This window comes from Heterodontus francisci, chromosome 42 (genome assembly GCF_036365525.1).
Source record: "Heterodontus francisci isolate sHetFra1 chromosome 42, sHetFra1.hap1, whole genome shotgun sequence".
NCBI lineage: Eukaryota > Metazoa > Chordata > Chondrichthyes > Heterodontiformes > Heterodontidae > Heterodontus > Heterodontus francisci.
In genome coordinates this window covers 27,518,016-27,537,270 of record NC_090412.1, presented here as the reverse complement: position 1 = coordinate 27,537,270, position 19,255 = coordinate 27,518,016, and the positions used below count along the sequence as shown (strand labels likewise).

General features: G+C 46.1%; 1 protein-coding gene across 2 annotated transcripts in view; it reads right to left on the bottom strand.

Annotated features, from left to right (window-relative positions):
• The window catches only part of pik3ap1 (phosphoinositide-3-kinase adaptor protein 1), a 140,670-nt gene extending 129,152 nt beyond the window's left edge, over positions 1 to 11,518 (bottom strand). For both annotated transcript variants that reach the window (XM_068020248.1, XM_068020249.1), the window contains exons 1-2: positions 11,204 to 11,518; positions 3,167 to 3,574 (exon numbers count right to left, since the gene is read on the bottom strand). In XM_068020248.1, coding sequence (XP_067876349.1) covers positions 3,167 to 3,574; positions 11,204 to 11,216 — 421 coding nt within the window. In that variant the 5' untranslated portion in view covers positions 11,217 to 11,518. The remainder of the gene's footprint in view (positions 1 to 3,166; positions 3,575 to 11,203) is intronic.
• Positions 11,519 to 19,255: the final 7,737 nt, after the last annotated feature.

The window sequence follows — 19,255 nt, the reverse complement described above, 5'->3', positions numbered from 1 at the left end:
ATTACAACAGTGACTCGACATCAAAAGTACTTCATTGGCTGTAAAGAGTTTTGAGATGCCCTGCGGTTGTTAAAGGCACTATACAAATACAGGTCTTTTTTATACCTTAATAATTTTGGTTATCAAAAATCTATCAATATCAGAGTTAAAATTAACAATTGATCTAGCATCAATTGCCATTTGTGGAAGAGAGTTCCAAACTTCTATCATCCTTTGCATATGGAAGTGTTTCCAAATTTCACTCTTGAAAGGTCTGGCTCTAGTTATTAGACTACACGCCCTAGTCTGAGACACCCCAACCAGCAGAAATACTTTGGCCTGAATTTTACTGGTGAAAAGTGGGTCACGAACCTGCACTTGCCGCCAGTTGGACCTGCTCGGCAACTTTACCACAGGCGACCTCCTAATTGGCTGCCTGTGGGCCTGCTGTCCAATTACAGATGGTGAGCAGGCTCTTGATGCTGCTGGCCCAATCAGATTGGGCCGGTAGCTCTGATGTCACAACAGCACCAGGAGGAGAGGCGGTGGCTGCTGAGGAATGCAGGAGCCCTCAGGAGCTGGGCCAACTCATTTTCCAAAAAAAAACAGGGGGCCAATGTCAGAGATAAAACCCTGGCAGGGAGATTGTTGGGGCTGTGAAGACTCCCTCCCCTGCCCGCAGCCCCCTCTTTGGGCCATCGAGCCTCCGGCTCTGATGGCCCTCTGGACTGCCACAGGGAGATTGCCTCCATTTAGCTGGAGGTGGCCTCCCCCCACATTTGGGGAGGCGGGTCGCCCCGCCATCGGCACATTGCCAGCACCCCATAAATTGTGCTAATCAGCTGCCTGTCTACTTGGGGGCACAGGATCAGGTTGGGGAGATGTCTTGACCTGGCTCCCCACGATTTTACCGGCCCCCATCGACCTCCCTCCCCCACCCCCAATCTCCCAGCCCGCCTTGCAGGCACGGTAAGACCCTGGACTTTCTCCCAATCTACCCTATCTGTTCCCCTTAATATCTTGAAAACTTCAAACAAACCACTCTTTAACATTCTAAATTCCAGAGAATATAACACTAATTTATTTTTTATTTTATTTAGAGATACAGCACTGAAACAGGCCCTTTGGTCCACCGAGTCTGTGCTGACCAACAACCACCCATTTTATACTAATCCTACACTAATCCCATATTCCCTACCACATCCCCACCTTCCCTTAATTCTCCTACCACCTACCTATACTAGGGGCAATTTACAATGCCAATTTACCTATCAACCTGCAAGTCTTTGGCTGTGGGTGGAAACCAGAGCACCCAGTGGAAACCCACATGGTCACAGGGAGAACTTGCAAACTCCACACAGGCAGTACCCAGACCTGAACCCGGGTCGCTGGAGCTAAGAGGCTGCAGTGCTAACCACTGCGTCACTGTGCTGCCCATAATGTGTAATCTCCCTGTGTAACTTAACCCTTAGAGTCCGGGTATCATTCTGCTAAATCTACCCCATACCCCGCTCCAAGGCCAATATATCCTTCCTAAGGAGTGGTATCCAGAACTGCTCGCAGTAACTCCAGGTGTGGTCTAACTGGGCCTTTGTATAGCTATAGAATGACTTTTAACCCCTTGTATTCCATTCAAGGGAGACACCGCCAGGTAAAGCCTAGTGACCTCCTAGCAGGGTTGGGGGAATCCCTCCTTCGGGGTCAATCCAGGGTCCCTGGAGGGCCCCTCCTCCCAACGGAGATTGCCAACACCTGGGAAGACTCCCCACCCCATCCTCCGCCCATCGCCAAGGCCTGCCTAAGTGGCTCCAGTGACCCCAATCCCACTCACCTTTCCAGCAGTCTTCTCTCTCTCTCTCTCTCTCTCTCTCTCGGTACTGCAGGAGGCACAAGCAGTGGCCACTGCTCCCAGTGACAATCCCGGCACTGCAGAGCTGCTGGCCTTCCGATTGGCTGGAAGCTCTGGAGGTGGGATCTCGTTCCTTAAAGGGATGGCATCCCTGACTGCGGGCAGTTAATTGTCTGCCCTCTGTGAAATGGATTCGAGGGTCTGCCGGAACACTGAGGTGGGGTCTCCCCTGTCTTCTGGCCCACTGCCGAGTCCTCTGTCTCCAGAATAAATGCAGCCCAGAGCTTTATACAACTAACATAACTTCCACACTTTGGTATTCAAGCCTCCTTGAGATGAAGGCCAACATTCCATTACCCTTTCCAATTATTTTTTTGTACCTATCCACGACTTTTAGTGATTTCTGTATTTGAACCCTTAATTCTCTCTGCCCCTCCACAGTTCCTAGCTTCTTGCCGTTTAGAAAATTCTCTGATCTATCTTTTCTCGGTCCAAAGTAGATAACCTCACTTTCCCACATTGAATTCAAACTGTCACAGATTTTCCACTTAATCTATGTATCTTACCCTTTGCAACTTCCTGCTACCATCTCCATTTCTTACTGTGTCGTCTAACTTAATTTTGTCAGCAAACTTTGATATCCAGCTCTCTATTCCTTCATCGAAATCATTTATAAATATAGTGAAAAGCTGAGACCCCTGTACAGATCCCTGGTGGATGCCACAAACTGCCAGTTGGAGTACATATCCATTATCCGACTCTCCGTCCCCTACCTTGTAACCAGTTCTCTATCCAAGCAAATAGGTTGCCTCCGATTCCATGTGCTCTAATTTATGTTAACAATCTGTTCTATGGAACCTTGTCGAATGCCTCCCAGCAATCCATATAAATGATCATCTGTGTCACATTTCTTGGTACAGTTTCTCCAAGCAGCGGAATCTTTCACGATTTACCCTATCAAAATGTTTATTAATTTTGAAACTCCCCCCCCCCCCAGCCTTCTTTGTTCCAATAAATTATTCAACCTTTCTTTGTAACTTTTATTCCTGCTATCATTATAATAAATTATCACTTGATACTTTCAACAACTTCCATATCCTTCCATAATGGGGTACCCAGGACTGTATGCAATATTCCAAATGTGGCCAAGCCAACGTCTTGGAAAAAATTTAACACAGCTACTTGTTGTATGCTTAATGCAGTTGTGTAAGCTCTAAGATCCCATTTGGTGGAGTGACTCTATGGATGGACAAGTGGTCCATAAAGAGCATGGTCAGCTTCATTGTAAACACTACTCCAGCAATGGACAGTCTGCCCAATTTCAAGATTGAAACTTACTCTCATTGATCGCTTCTTCCACAGTTGTGGTGAAAACAGCTGGCTCATCATCACATGAGACTTGTTTCCACGGTTGCCATTCTCTGAACAAGGTCTGTAGTTCCGCTGTTCCGCTCACGCCACAAAGCAACATAACCACTTTATAGGCTGGCAGTAATATCCTCTGCAGTCCGTGCTGCAGCCCGGGGAGAGCGATCAACTCCAAGAGCTGTGGCGACAGTAGAACTAAGAGACATTTACATCTCTTAAACTGATTGTAGTCCAGGCTTGTAAATGAAGTGCTCTCGTTCACTGAATAGGACAGAACGTCAAAGCAACTGGCTGACGTGAGCAAGTTGACAAGGTACTCACTCCACTCGTTCGCATCTTCTGCGTAGAAAATCACCACATCAGATCTGAACACTTGTCCTTGAACAGAAATTAATCATTATTAATTATTTTGTGAAATAAAGCGTTTCTTATCCAGTTTGATTCACTATTTCTAAAGAATACTATACCATCACCACTTCTTAAAGATGCTAACCCTTGTTAGGGTACTGTCCCACAAGTAGGGATCCAGCCTTCCAATATATATAGCCCCCTCCATTCCCACAAGCAGCCATTATCCAAATGGAAAATGGTGGCAGATAACTCGTTCATTGGGGTGAGGGACATCACAACTGAGCCCCCATCCTATTCTCATGTGACATCCACATAATTGGGGTCAGTGAATAATACCTACCTGACTGTGACAAAAGTAAACTGTCTGCAGCCTTTGACATAGTTGACCACATCATCCTCCTCCGACGCCTTTCCACCACTATCCAGCTGGGTGGGCTGTGCCAGTCTGGTTCCATTCTTATCGATCCAGTCACAGCCAGAGAATTACCTGTAGTAATTTCTCTTCCTACTCCTGCATCATGACCTCTGGTGTCTCCCAAGGATCTATCCTTGGCCCTCTCCTATTTCTCATCTACATGATATCGCTCAGTGACATCATCTGAAAGCATGGTATCTACATATAAGCTGTCGACACCCTACATCACCACTTCTCCACCACCTCTCCCGACCCCTCCACTGTCTCTAAATTGTCTGACTGCTTGTCCGATAGTCGTGCAGGATGAGCAGAAATTTCCTTCAACTAAATATTGGGAAGTCTGAAGCCATTGTCTTCAGTCCCCGCCATAAATTCCGTTCCCTAGCTCGTGTCCTAACTTACTCCAAGTCGCATTTGACCTTCACCCCCGTGGTCGCTGACCTACATTGGCTCTTGGTTAAGTAAACTCCTCGATTTTAAAATTCTCATCCTTATTGTCCATTCCCAGGTTCCAGCCCTAGTCTGCTCCGAACTGTCTGATCTCAGGCAGGGTGGCATTAAGAGCAGTCAAACTGGCTTCCGCATTACTGGGTTAGGGAAGGGAAAATTAGCCAGACATCCTGCTCCTGACCACAATGCAATGGGCTCTGCTGGGAGGTGTACAGTGCGATGGGCTCTGCTGGGAGGACCACAGTGTGATAGGCTCTGCTGGGAGGATCAGAATGTGATGGGCTCTGCTGGGAGGTGTACAGTGTGATGAGGTCTTCTGGGAGGACCACAGTGCGATGGGCTCTGCTGGGAGAGGCACATGTGTGGGTGCTGGTTGAGGGCAGGATCAGGCTCTGCAGTCATGTGATAGTGCTGCTTGCTGACACGAAGCATTTTGCCTCACATGACAAGGTGCTGTACTCCAGCAAACAGCTAACATTTGGCAGAACAGGTGGACTGAAAATTGCCCTCCAAAATATTCAACTAAATTAGAGTGATTATTTAACTTCCGTATCCATTTGAAAGTCATTTTAATTAGTGTGCAATCTCAAGAATCCAACCTCAGGAGGAGTGGTCTGAATTTGTCAATTTGCTGAAAGAGCAGTCAATGTACGGGGTTTTATTCTACTCTATTCTCATGGGCATGCCAACATAAAGAAAATTAACAGTATTGGCTGCTTAGAAAATGGTCACAAAACCCAGTAAAAGAAAAATCGCCAAATCCATTCATCACTCAAGCTCCCAGCCCCTGCTCTAACCATCACCATCACACTGGTAATGATTCCATGTTCATCTATGGGGATAGTATCAATTCACATCTAGACTAAGATTAAAGTAATAGAAATGTAATCAAACTGATAGCTGTTAACAGTGTTGAATGTTAGCACATGCTTTGCTTGCTGCAAATAGAAAATTTTTTACTCAAAATAAACGTTTTTTTACAAATTGAAATTTCCCAATAAATATTTCAACAGAACTGCTGACTGTGCTATGAAAAATATTTCCTGATTTTCAGTGTTGTTCCTTGCGCTTTCATTTTTACAAAGATGTTAATTGATAAGAAGAAAATTTAGCATCACAGAGGGGCCTCTAGATCTCTATTGACCCACATGACTGCCGTGTGACTGAGGCTCTTGGGATTTGTACACTTCAGCTGTGTGCCCTATGAGTGGGCACAGGATCATCACATGCTGCCACTTACCCATTGTTCAACCCAAATGAGGGCTGATGTGCAAAATATTAGTGGGACTGTGCGGAGGGAACTTTGTTTTGCATTTAACTGTGCTGTCCCTGATTTCCAAGATTCACAACATTTTTTGTTTAATGCAGTATGCCAGTTATACTGCGGGTACTGGTCTGAGGTTGCTGTTGGGGAATGTCGGATCCTCATTCTGGTCTTTAAATTGCACTGCTTTAACTTGCAGGCATGCCTCTTAACATTAATGCTAAGCTGATCATAACAGTCCATAGTTACAGCAATATAAGGGAACTTGGAGCCAAAAGAATATTTCAGATCACTGAGCACAAATCAAACTGACGCCTTCCGTGGCCCACCTCTGAATCAAAAAGTGATGACTTCAAGCTGCGCTCCAGGGACTTGAGCACAAAATCTGCACTCACACTTCAGTACACACACTCGCAGATGGATGTAAGAGATCCCATGGCACTCTTCTTAGAAGAGCAAAGGAGATCTCCCCAGTGTCCTAGTAAATATTTATCCCTCAACCAATATCCCTAAAACAGATTATCTGGTCATTATCACATCGCTGTTTGTGGGAGCTTGCTGTACACAAATTGGCTGCTGTGTTTCCTACATTCCAATACTGACTACACTTCAAAAATACTTCATTGGCTGTTAGGCATTTTGCGACATCCTGAGGTGACAAAAGGCGCCACATAAATGCTAGGTCTTTCTTTCTTTAAAGCTATTTTTAAAGTATTAAAGTTCCATGCTAGCATCACCAATTTCCAACATTAAGTCCTGTACAGCCAGTAGCAACCTGCAGTTAAATTGTGAAGAGGACATTAAGGAGTCTGCAAAAGGATAAAGTGAGTGGGAAAAGATTTGGCAGATGGAGTATAATGTGGGAAAGTGTGAACTTGTCCACTTTGGCCGGTAAAATAGAAAAGCAGCATATTATTTAAATGGAGAGAGATTGCAGAACTCTGAGATGCAGAGGGATCTGGGTGTCGTAGTGCATGAAACACAAGTTGGTATGCAGGTACAGCAAGTGATTTAGAAGGCAAATGCAATGTTGTCACTTATTGCAAGGGGATTGGAATATAAAAGTAGAGATGTTTTGCTACAGTTGTACAGGGCATCGGTGAGACCACATCTAGAGTATTGTGTACAGTTTTGGTCTCCTTACTTAGGAAAGGATATAACTGCACTGGAAGCAGTTCAGAGAAGGTTTACTCGACTGATTCCTGGGATGAGAGGGTTACCTTCTGAGGAAAGGTTGGACAGGTTGGGTCTGTATTCACTGGAGTTTAGAAGGATGAGAGGTGATCTTATTGAAACTTATAAGATCCTGAGGGGACTTGACAGGGTGGATGTTGAAAGGATGTTTCCTCTAGTGGGAGAGACTAAAACTAGGGGTCAATGTTTAAAAATAAGTGGTCTCTCCTTTAAGACTGCGATGAGGAAAAATCCTTTCACTCGTGAGTCTGTGCAACTCTCTTCCTCGGAGAGGGTTGGAGGCAGGGTCATTGACTGTTTTTAAGGCAGAGGTAGACAGATTCTTGACAAACAAGGGAGTTGAAAGGTATTGGGGGTAGGCAGGACAGTGGAGTTGTGTCCATAAACAGATCAGCCATGATCTTATAGAATGGCGAAGCAGGCTCAAGGGGCCGAATGGCCAACTCCTGCTCCTATGTTCGTATGTAACACTGACAGGATTTGCTAAAGCAGGCAGTCAGCATCTTTGGTTGTTACCAATCCTTCCATAGCACAAAGTACATTATATAAATAAGGTGTGGGAAACCCTTTAGCCTCAGTGGGTTGCTACAATATTTCTGTTGTAGCCATGTCTCTCTCTTTTAATCACACTAACACCACCACTAATTTAGCTATTTATAAGCTGCTCTTTCGCTGATATGGACACTTTCCTGACCAGGACAGTCTTCTCATTAGTGGAATGTTCAATGCTAACTTAAGTTAGAAGCACTTACAAAGCAATCATTTCAGTTTTAACTTTTAAGTAACTACTAGAATGTGTCCATATCAGAAACATTGATAACTCCCCCTTTCAACTGAGTACAATTTGTCAGGAGTTTTAAGAAAAAAAAATCAGGAGAAGTTTTCCTTTCATTTACCAAATTAAAGGTTGCCAAGTTCCTGAATTGGTTTCTAGAGAAACCATTGATCAGTATTTGAACAAACAGCAATGACCTGGTCAACTCCCAGTCTTTGCACTCAAAACAAAACAGCTTTTCTATTCAGACAAACTGTCAACACTGGGAATTAAGGTCAGAAAATGCTGAAAAGTACACACCAGGTTTGCCAAAACTCTGAACAAAACTTAGACCTGCCGAACGTTTCCAGCACTTTTTGTTTTATTGACCACTGTAATTCTCTATCTCACTCCCACTCTGACATCTCTGCCCTCAGCCTTCTGCACTGTCCCAATGTTGCTCATCCCACCTCCAAGGAAAAGCACCTCAGCTCTCTACCAGGCTTCTGGCATTATCGCTGAGTTTAACAACTTTACATCTTAAGCCCCGCTCCCATTTCCTCAGACAGCACATGCTGGTGATGTTAGACAGCTGCATCAGAGCCAGTGGGAGTGGGGTAGGTGTGGGCTGGTGCTTGGGGTGGGGTTTCTCCACCGCTACACAGCTAATGAGGTCGTCTGCACCCCTGAGATCCACCCACCTTTCAGTGCCACATTCCCAGACCATGCTAATCTTTGCTCGATTTTCTCTGCTTCCCTGCTCCTCTGCTATTACCATTTACACCTCCTTTGGACCCATCTTTTGTTTCTTTAATTGTCCCATTACCATCTCCTTTTGCCTTGCACCATCATCCCTCTTGTCCTTTAATCACTCTTGCCCTCCACCCGATCACAGTTCTTTAGCAGACCCCTTTCCCCCTGGTTTTGTATCAGCATGAAAGCATCTCTAATTTTTTCCCCCCAGTTTTGATGAAAGGTCATGGACCTGAAATATTATCACTGTTTCTCTCTCTCTACAGGTGCTGTCTGACTCGCTCAGCATTCCAAAAAACCTTTTGTTTATAGAACATAGAACATAGAACATAGAACATAGAACATACAGCACAGAACAGGCCCTTCGGCCCACAATGTTGTGCCGATCCTTTGTCCTCTGTCAAGGACAATTTAATCTATACCCCATCATTCTCCTTTATCCATATACCTATCCAAAAGCCTTTTGAAAGTCCCTAAAGTTTCTGACTCAACAACTTCCCCGGGCAAGGCATTCCATGCCTCGACCACTCTCTGGGTAAAGAACCTTCCCCTGACATCCCCCTTATATCTCCCACCCTTCACCTTAAATTTATGACCCCTTGTAACGCTTTGCTCCACCCGGGGAAAAAGTTTCTGACTGTCTACCCTATCTATTCCCCTGATCATCTTATAAACCTCTATCATGTCACCCCTCATCCTTCTCCTTTCTAATGAGAAGAGGCCTAGAATGTTCAGCCTTTCCTCGTAAGACTTATTCTCCATTCCAGGCAACATCCTGGTAAATCTCCTCTGCACCCTCTCCAAGGCTTCCACATCCTTCCTAAAATGAGGCGACCAGAACTGCACACAGTACTCCAAATGAGGCCTTACCAAGGTCCTGTACAGCTGCATCATCACCTCACGGCTCTTAAATTCAATCCCTCTGCTAATGAACGCTAACACCCCATATGCCTTCTTCACAGCCCTATCCACTTGAGTTGCAACTTTCAATGATCTATGCACATAGACCCCAAGGTCTCTCTGCTCCTCCACATGCCCAAGAACCCTACCGTTAACCCAGTATTTTGCATTCATGTTTGTCCTTCCAAAATGGACGACCTCACACTTTTCAGGGTTAAACTCCATCTGCCACTTTTCAGCCCAGCACTGCAACCTATCCAAGTCCCCCTGCAGACGACAATAGCCCTCCTCGGTATCCACAACTCCACCAACCTTTGTATCATCTGCAAATTTACTGACCCACCCTTCGACTTCCTCATCCAAGTCGTTAATAAAAATCACAAACAGGAGAGGACCCAGAACTGATCCCTGCGGCACGCCACTGGTAACTGGGCTCCAGGCTGAGTATTTACCATCTAAGACCACTCTCTGCCTTCTATCAGTTAGCCAATTCTTAATCCAACTGGCCACATTCCCCACTATCCCATGCCTCCTGACTTTCTCCATAAGTCTACCATGGGGGACCTTATCAAATGCCTTACTAAAATCCATGTACACCACATCCACTGGTTTACCCTCATCCACTTGCTTGGTCACCTGCTCAAAGAATTCAATCAGGCTTGTGAGGCAAGACCTACCCCTCACAAAACCGTGCTGACTGTCCCGAATCAAGCAGTGTCTTTCCAGATGCTCATAAATCCTATCCCTCAGCACCTTTTGTTTGTTGCTTTTATCAAAGGTTTTCCTTCATTGTTGGGCAAAGATTTGCAGCCAGGCAATAGGGAAAAGGCAGAGCAGTGGGATTAATTAGATTGATCTATCAGAGCCTCCTGATGTGCTGTAAAATTCCATAATCGGAATATGTGGATAAAGGGGACACACTGGAAAACACCAGTGTTTGGATCTGCCCTGTGTTTTGCAGCATTTGCAGTTTTTTTTTTCCTGTTAATTCTCAAGGCTTTTGAGTAGTTGCGACTCACTCACTGGGAATAATGCAATCCCGGGGATTTCGCTCCTGTTTTGGTTTAACGAGGCTGCCCGAGAGCGGCTGCGACTGGTGAAGGAGGATTTGCTCATTCGACACTGTAGGCAAATTTCAAAACAGACTCTGCCCGGCAACAATGGTCAAAGTGCAACACCAGCTGAACATTTCCTGGAACCGGGCACTAGGTAGAGCACCGCTCCAACATATCAGCCAGGTCCAATCAGCACCACTCTCTGGGTGGGAACTTAATCCTGAAACTATGGAAATGTCACAACACAGTCAGCCCATGTTGAACAGTGAGAGGAGCAGGGCAGGACATTCCCCCGGGGCTGGGGCTGGAAGTTTATGATAAGGATTCAGTCTATGGTTCTGAACCCGGCTTTTACCTATTTAAAGTAACAGAAAGTCTACTTTAATAAAAAGTACAAGATCCCCCCCTCGTTGGGGGAAAGTCTGGAAAAAGCATTCCAGGTCTTTCAAACACTCAGCAGAGTCTGAACGAGCCCAGTCCCCGGGAGCGGCTGATCAAAGTCCTCAATCTAATGTTAAACTGCGAGATTTTAACATAATCCCATTCCTTAATCACTCCCGTTATGTTGAGTGCAATGAAATCACTTTGTAGCAAACACAGTCACTGCTTTTGTTTGTTTAAAAGTTTATCGCATAAACTTAATCCTCCATGAAAAAAATGTGACAATCTATGGCAGATTACAAAACACATTCCCCCATCTAAACCCGGCCCAAAAGAGTAATTGAACATTCTCCCTACAAAAGTGATTATTCTTTTTGAATATTTAGTCTTTTATTCCCGGACTTTTGAAGATCAGGAAGAGGAAGCAGAACTTTAGTAAATAATGCAAAGCCACCTTTAGCCGGCTTTACAAATGAAACTGGGTTCTTACCTGCTCCTGACATTGTTCCCGGAGTCCCAGCCCAGTCCCACTCCGCTCACACACTCCCAAACTGGGGCATCACACCGGGCACTGCCTCGCCCACACCGGCTCGATGCCACCGCCCGCGAACCTGCAGCCCACCGAATGCTCAGAGAGGGAGGGTCCACCCCGATCGGCTGCGCATTCAGGCTCCCGAGCCGCGGCTACCGCTCAAGGTCTGGATCAGAGTCCGGCTCAGCTCCCGGAGCAGTTCCGAGAATCAGCCGCTCCGCTCCGAATTTCCTGCTTCTCTCCCCAGCGCCGTCACTTCCTCATACTGCACATATCAGCTCGTCTCACTGACCAGTGATCATCTGCAACCACACTCAACAGTCTCACATACATGTCAGAGCCAGGCACATGCATGTTACACATTACAGCCAAACACATACATGTCACAGCCAGACACACACAATCAGACACAAAAAATGTTACACATTACAGCCAAACACATACATGACAGAGCCAGGTTTGCACTTGCTGCTGTTCAATATTCAGTGTATTCACACCTAATCTGTACTAATGCTTTGTCTTTCAACACACCATTAACATATTGTTTGCCTTCGCTCCGTGACCTTTTGGTCAGCTATGTGGCCTGGTCCAATCTGCACCTTCTCCTTTGTTATCTCTTGCCCCACCCCCACCTCACTTGCTTATAATCCGTGACTTTTCTAATATTTGTCAGTTCCGAAGAAGGGTCACTGACCCGAAACGTTAACTCTGCTTCTCTTTCCACAGATGCTGCCAGACCTGCTGAGTGATTCCAGCATTTCTTGTTTTTGTTACATACATGACAGAGCCAGACACATACATGTTACACATTACAGCCAAACACATACATGTCAGAGCCAGATACATACATGTCACAATCAGACACAAAAATGTTACACATTACAGCCAAACACGTACATGACAGAGCCAGATACACACGTCACAATCCGACGCATACATCTTACATATTAGAGTCAAACACATACATGACAGAGCCAGACACATGCATGTCACAGCCAGACACACACGTGTCAGAGCCAGGCACACACATGTCACAATCAGACACATACATGTTACACATTAGAGCCAAACACATACATGACAGAGCCAGATGCACATATCACAATCATAGAATAGGAACAGCACAGGAGGCCAGTTGGCCTGTCATGTTCGTGCCAGCCCTCTGCAAGAGTATCTCACCGAGTTCCACTCCACCACCTTTTCCCCGTAGCCCTGCAAATTTTTCCCCTTCAGAAAATTGTTCAATATTCTTTTGAAAACCAAGATCGAATCTGCCTCTGCCACACTCTCTTTTACCCACTTCGGGGAGATATATTTATTCCTATAAGTTTTCTTTCAAATGTATTGTACAATGTGTCATATTTTTTGCAAGATTAAATGATATTTAATTGCAGTTAATTATCATTCTAACACGTCTCCAAGCAGTGACAATATTACACCTAAAATTAAGAAGTTACATAGGTCAATCCAATACAATGTGCAAGTATATGCAAGTACATTAAAACAGTAATTAATCATGGGTGTTATCTTTAATTGTAATAGTATGGTATAGTTTCAGTAAAATTAAATTATCTTAGACTATCCTCTAACTTCGGAATGAAATAAGAAAATCACAAAGGCATGCCAAAAAAAGTTTTTCCGCAAAGTAAACTCCTTTGTCTTTTCAATCTTTCTTCCTACAACTTCAAAAAAAGTAAATGAACCAAGTATATTGTCATGTGTAATGTCCAGATCACTCTGCTCCCCACCTGAAGTTAAAGACCAGTTCTACGAGGAACTCTATAATGCATGTCTTACGAAGAAAGGTTGAGGGAGCGAGGGCTTTTCTCATTGGAGCGAAGAAGGATGAGAGGTGACTTGATAGAGGGGTACAAGATGATGAGAGGCATAGATAGAGTGGATAGCCAGAGACTTTTTCCCAGGGCGGAAAGGGCTATCACCAGGGGGAATAATTTTAAGGTGATTGGAGGAAGGTTTAGGGGAGATGTCAGAGGTAGGTTCTTTACACAGAGAGTGGTGGGTGCGTGGAATGCACTGCCAGTGGTGGTAGTAGAAGCAGATACATTAGGGACATTTAAGCGACTCTTGGATAGGTGCATGGATGATAGTAGAATGAAGGGTATGTAGGTAGTTTGATCTTAGAGTAGGTTAAAGGGTCGGCACAACATCGTGGGCCGAAGGGCCTGTACTGTGCTGTACTGTTCTATGTTCTATCATTAGTATCATTCCTAATACCGAACACCTGTTCCTGCTGGGGGACTTTAATGCCAGGGTTGGGGCCGACCATGACTCATGGCCCTCCTGCCTTGGGCGCTATGGCATTGGAAGGAAGAATGAGAATGGACAGAGACTGCTGGAATTGTGTACCTATCAGAACCTCACCAGGTTTCACGGAGACACCCAAGAGCACATCGTTGGCACCAGCTGGACTTCATCGTCACAAGGCTTGTAGTCTTGTAGTCCAGGGACCAGTGGGTCCACTCAGAAAGACAAAGAGTGTAGTGAGGTATTGGGGAAGGTAGCACTGTCGCAGAGGACAGATGGGCACGGAGAAGGGTTAAAGTGCGTATACTTCAACGCAAGAAGCATCAGGAATAAGGTGAGTGAATTGAAGGCGTGGATGGGCACTTGGGACTACGATGTTGTGGCCATCACTGAAACGTGGATAGGTGAGGGGGAGGAATGGTTCTTGGAGGTACCTGGTTATAGATGTTTTCATAAGATTAGGAATGGTGGTAAAAGAGGTGGGGGGGTGGCATTGTTAGTTAGAAATAGTGTAACAACTGCTGAAAGAATTTTCGAGGAGGATCTGCCGACTGAGGCACTGTGGGTTGAGGTCAGGAACAGGAAAGGAGCAGTCACCTTGATGGGAGTTTTCTATCGGCCCCCCAATAGCAGCAGGGAGGTGGAAGAGCAGATTGGGAAACAGATTTTGGAAAGGAGCAGAAGTCACAGGGTAGTAATTATGGGGGATTTCAACTTCCCAAATATTGATTGGCAACTCTTTAGATCGAATAGTTTGGATGGGGTAGTGTTTGTGCAGTATGTCCAGGAAGCTTTTCTGACTCAGTATGTAGACTGCCCGACCAGAGGGGAGGCAATATTGGATTTGGTACTAGGTAATGAACCAGGGCAAGTGATAGAGCTGTTGGTGGGCGAGCACTTTGGAGATAGTGATCACAATTCTGTAGCATTCACTGTGGTAATGGAGAGGGATAGGTATGTGCAACAGGGCAAGGTTTACAATTGGGGGAAGGGTAGATATGATGCTGTCAGGCAGGAACTGAGGAGCATAAGTTGGGAGCATATGCTGGCAGGGAAGGGCACGGTCGAAATGTGGAACTTTTTCAAGGAGCAGATAGTAGGGGCCATTGATAAGCATGTCCCTGTCAGACAGGGAAGGGATGGTCATGTGAGGGAACCGTGGTTGACAAGAGAGGTTGAGAGTCTTGTTAGGAAGAAGAAGGATGCGTATATAAGGTTGAGGAAAAAGGGCACAGGCATAGCTCTGGAGGGATACAAGATGGCCAGGAAGGATCTGAAGAAAGGGATTAGGAGAGCTAAGAGAGGGCATGAAAAATGCTTGGCGGGTAGGATAAAAGAAAACCCCAAGGCCTTTTACGCGTATGTCAGAAATATGAGGATGACTAGGGGGACCGTAGGTCCGGTCAAGGACAATAGCGGGAGACTGTGTGTTGAGCCGGAAGAGATAAGTGAGGTTTTGAATGAGTACTTCTCTTCGGTATTTACGAATGAGAAGGGGTGTATTACTGAAGAGGACGGTGTGAAACAGACTGGTAAGCTCGAGGAAGTGCTCGTTAGGAGGGAAGATGTGTTGGGGTTTTTGAATAACTTGAAGATAGACAAGTCTCCCGGGCCTGACGGGGTATATCCAAGGATGTTATGGGAAGCAAGGGATGAAATTGCAGAGCCGCTGGCAATGATCTTTTCATCTTCTCTGTTGACGGGGGTGGTACCAGGTGATTGGAGGGTGGCAAATGTTGTGCCCCTGTTCAAGAAAGGGAATAGGAACAACCCTGGGAATTACAGGCCAGTTAGTCTTACTTCGGTGGTAGGCAAGTTGATGGAAAAGGTGCTGAGGGATAGGATTTCTGAGCATCTGGAAAGACACTGCTTGATTCGGGACAGTCAGCACGGTTTTGTGAGGGGTAGGTCTTGCCTCACAAGCCTGATTGAATTCTTTGAGCAGGTGACCAAGCAAGTGGATGAGGGTAAACCAGTGGATGTGGTGTACATGGATTTTAGTAAGGCATTTGATAAGGTCCCCCATGGTAGACTTATGGAGAAAGTCAGGAGGCATGGGATAGTGGGGAATGTGGCCAGTTGGATTAAGAATTGGCTAACTGATAGAAGGCAGAGAGTGGTCTTAGATGGTAAATACTCAGCCTGGAGCCCAGTTACCAGTGGCGTGCCACAGGGATCAGTTCTGGGTCCTCTCCTGTTTGTGATTTTTATTAACGACTTGGATGAGGAAGTCGAAGGGTGGGTCAGTAAATTTGCAGATGATACAAAGGTTGGTGGAGTTGTGGATACCGAGGAGGGCTATTGTCGTCTGCAAAGGGACTTGGATAGGTTGCAGTGCTGGGCTGAAAAGTGGCAGATGGAGTTTAACCCTGAAAAGTGTGAGGTCGTCCATTTTGGAAGGACAAACACGAATGCAAAATACTGGGTTAACGGTAGGGTTCTTGGGCATGTGGAGGAGCAGAGAGACCTTGGGGTCTATGTGCATAGATCGTTGAAAGTTGCAACTCAAGTGGATAGGGCTGTGAAGAAGGCATATGGGGTGTTAGCGTTCATTAGCAGAGGGATTGAATTTAAGAGCCGTGAGGTGATGATGCAGCTGTACAGGACCTTGGTAAGGCCTCATTTGGAGTACTGTGTGCAGTTCTGGTCGCCTCATTTTAGGAAGGATGTGGAAGCCTTGGAGAGGGTGCAGAGGAGATTTACCAGGATGTTGCCTGGAATGGAGAATAAGTCTTACGAGGAAAGGCTGAACATTCTAGGCCTCTTCTCATTAGAACGGAGAAGGATGAGGGGTGACATGATAGAGGTTTATAAGATGATCAGGGGAATAGATAGGGTAGACAGTCAGAAACTTTTTCCCCGGGTGGAGCAAAGTGTTACAAGGGGTCATAAATTTAAGGTGAAGGGTGGGAGATATAAGGGGGATGTCAGGGGAAGGTTCTTTACCCAGAGAGTGGTCGGGGCATGGAATGCCTTGCCTGGGGAAGTTGTTGAGTCAGAAACTTTAGGGACTTTCAAACGGCTTTTAGATAGGTATATGGATAAAGGAGAATGATGGGGTATAGATTAAATTGTCCTTGACAGAGGACAAAGGATCGGCACAACATCGTGGGCCGAAGGGCCTGTTCTGTGCTGTATTTTCTATGTTCTATGTTCTATGTTCTAAGGCGAGCTGCTTTAAACAGCGTTCAAATCACACGCAGCTTCCACAGTGCGGACTGCGACACTGACCACTCCCTGTGTGCAGCAAAGTTAGAGTCAAACCAAAGAAGCTGCATCACTCCAAGCAGAAGGGCCGCCCGCGCATCAACACTAGTAGAATTTCTTATCCACAGCTGTTGCATAAGTTTCTAAATTCATTTGAAAAAGCCCTTCAAAACACTCCTACAGGGGATGCAGAGACCAAGTGGGCTCACATCAGAGATGCCATCTATGACTCAGCAATGACCACCGATGGCAAACGTGTGAAGCAGAATGCAGACTGGTTTCAATCTCACATTGAAGAGCTGGAACCTATCATAGCCGCTAAGTGCATTGCACTGCTGAACTACAAGAAAGCCCCCAGCGAGTTAACATCCGTAGAACTTAAAGCAGCCAGAAGCGCTGCACAAAGAACAGCCAGGCGCTGCGCAAACGACTACTGGCAACACCTATGCAGTCGTATTCAGCTGGCCTCTGACACAGGAAACATCAGAGGAATGTATGATGGCATTAAGAGAGCTTTTGGGTCAACCATCAGGAAGATCGCCCCCCTCAAGTCTAAATCAGGGGACACGATCACTGACCAACGCAAGCAAATGGACCGCTGGGTGGAACACTACCTAGAACTGTACTCCAGGGAGAATGTTGTCACTGATACAGCTCTCAATGCAGCCCAGTCTCTGCCAGTCATGGATGAGCTGGACGAACAGCCAACAAAATCGGAACTCAGTGATGCCATTGATTCTCTAGCCGTGGAAAAGCCCCTGGGAAGGACGGCATTACCCCTGTAATAATCAAGAGTGCCAAGCCTGCTATATTTTCAGCACTCTACGAACTGCTTTGCCTGTGCTGGGACGAGGGAGCAGCACCACAGGACATGCGCGATGCCAATATCATCACCCTCTATAAAAACAAAGGTGACCGCGGTGACTGCAACAACTACCGTGGAATCTCCCTGCTCAGCATTGTGGGAAAAGTCTTCCCTCGAGTTGTTTTAAATGGGCTCCAGAAGCTGGCTGAGCGTGTCTACCCTGAGGCACAGTGTGGCTTTTGAGCAGAGAGATCGACCATTGACATGCTGTTCTCCCTTCGCCAGCTACAGGAGAAATGCCGCAAACAACAGATGCCCCTCTACGTTGCTTTCATAGATCTCACCAAAGCCTTTGACCTCGTCAGCAGACGTGGTCTCTTCAGACTACTAGCAAAGATCGGATGTCCACCAAAGCTACTAAGTATCATCACCTCATTCCATGACAATATGAAAGGCACAATTCAGCATAGCGGTGCCTCATCAGACCCCTTTCCTATCCTGAGTGGCGTGAAACAGGGCTGTGTTCTCACACCTACACCGTTAGGGATCTTCTTCTCCCTGCTGCTCTCACAAGTCTTCAGAAGAAGGAATTTTGCTCCACACAAGATCAAATGGCAGGTTGTTCAACCTTGCCCGTCTAAGAGCGAAGACCAAAGTACGGAAAGTCCTCATCAGGGAACTCCTCTTTGCTGACGATGCTGCATTAACATCCCATACAGAAGAGTGTCTGCAGAGACTCATCGACAGGTTTGCGGCTGCCTGCAACGAATTTGGCCTCACCATCAGCCTCAAGAAAACGAACATCATGGGACAGGACATCAGAAATGCTTCTTCATCCATCAATATCAGCGACCTCGCACTGGAAGTGGTTCAAGAGTTCACCTACCTAAGCTCAACTATCACCAGTAACCTGTCTCTAGATGCAGAAATCAACAAGCGCATGGGAAAGGCTTCCACTGCTATGTCCAAACTGGCCAAGACAGTGTGGGAAAATGGCGCACTGACACGGAACACAAAAATCCGAGTGTTTCAAGCCTGTATCCTCAGTATCTTGCTCTATGGCAGCAAGGCCTGGACAACGTATGTCAGCCCAAGAGCGATGTCTCAATTCATTCCATCTTTGCTGCCTCTGGAGAATCCTTGGCATCAGGTGGCAGGACCGTATCTCCAACACAGAAGTCCTCGAGGCGGCCAACATCCCCAGCATATACACCCTACTGAGCCAGCGGCGCCTGAGATGGCTTGGCCATGTGAGCCGCATGGAAGATGGCAGGATCTCCAAGGACACATTGTACAGTGAGTTCGTCACTGGTATCAGACCCACCGGCCGTCCATGTGTCCGCTTTAAAGACGTCTGCAAACGCTACATGACGTCCTGGGAGTCAGTTGCCAGTGATCGCCAGAGCTGATGGACAGCCATAAAGGCGGGGCTAAAGAGTGGCAAATCGAAGAGACTTAGCAGTTGGCAGGAAAAAAGACAGAAGTGCAAGTAGAGAGCCAACTGTGTAACAGCCCCGACAACCAATTTTATCTGCAGCACCTGTGGAAGAGTCTGTCACTCTAGAATTGGCCTTTATAGCCACTCCAGGTGCTAATTCACAAATCACTGACCACCTCCAGGCACTTACCCATTGTCTCTCGAGACAAGGAGGCGAAAGAAGAACTCCATAGATTACAATCCCTATATGCAACATTGGAATTTTTTGTGTTCTACCAGCTATCAGGCAAAGACT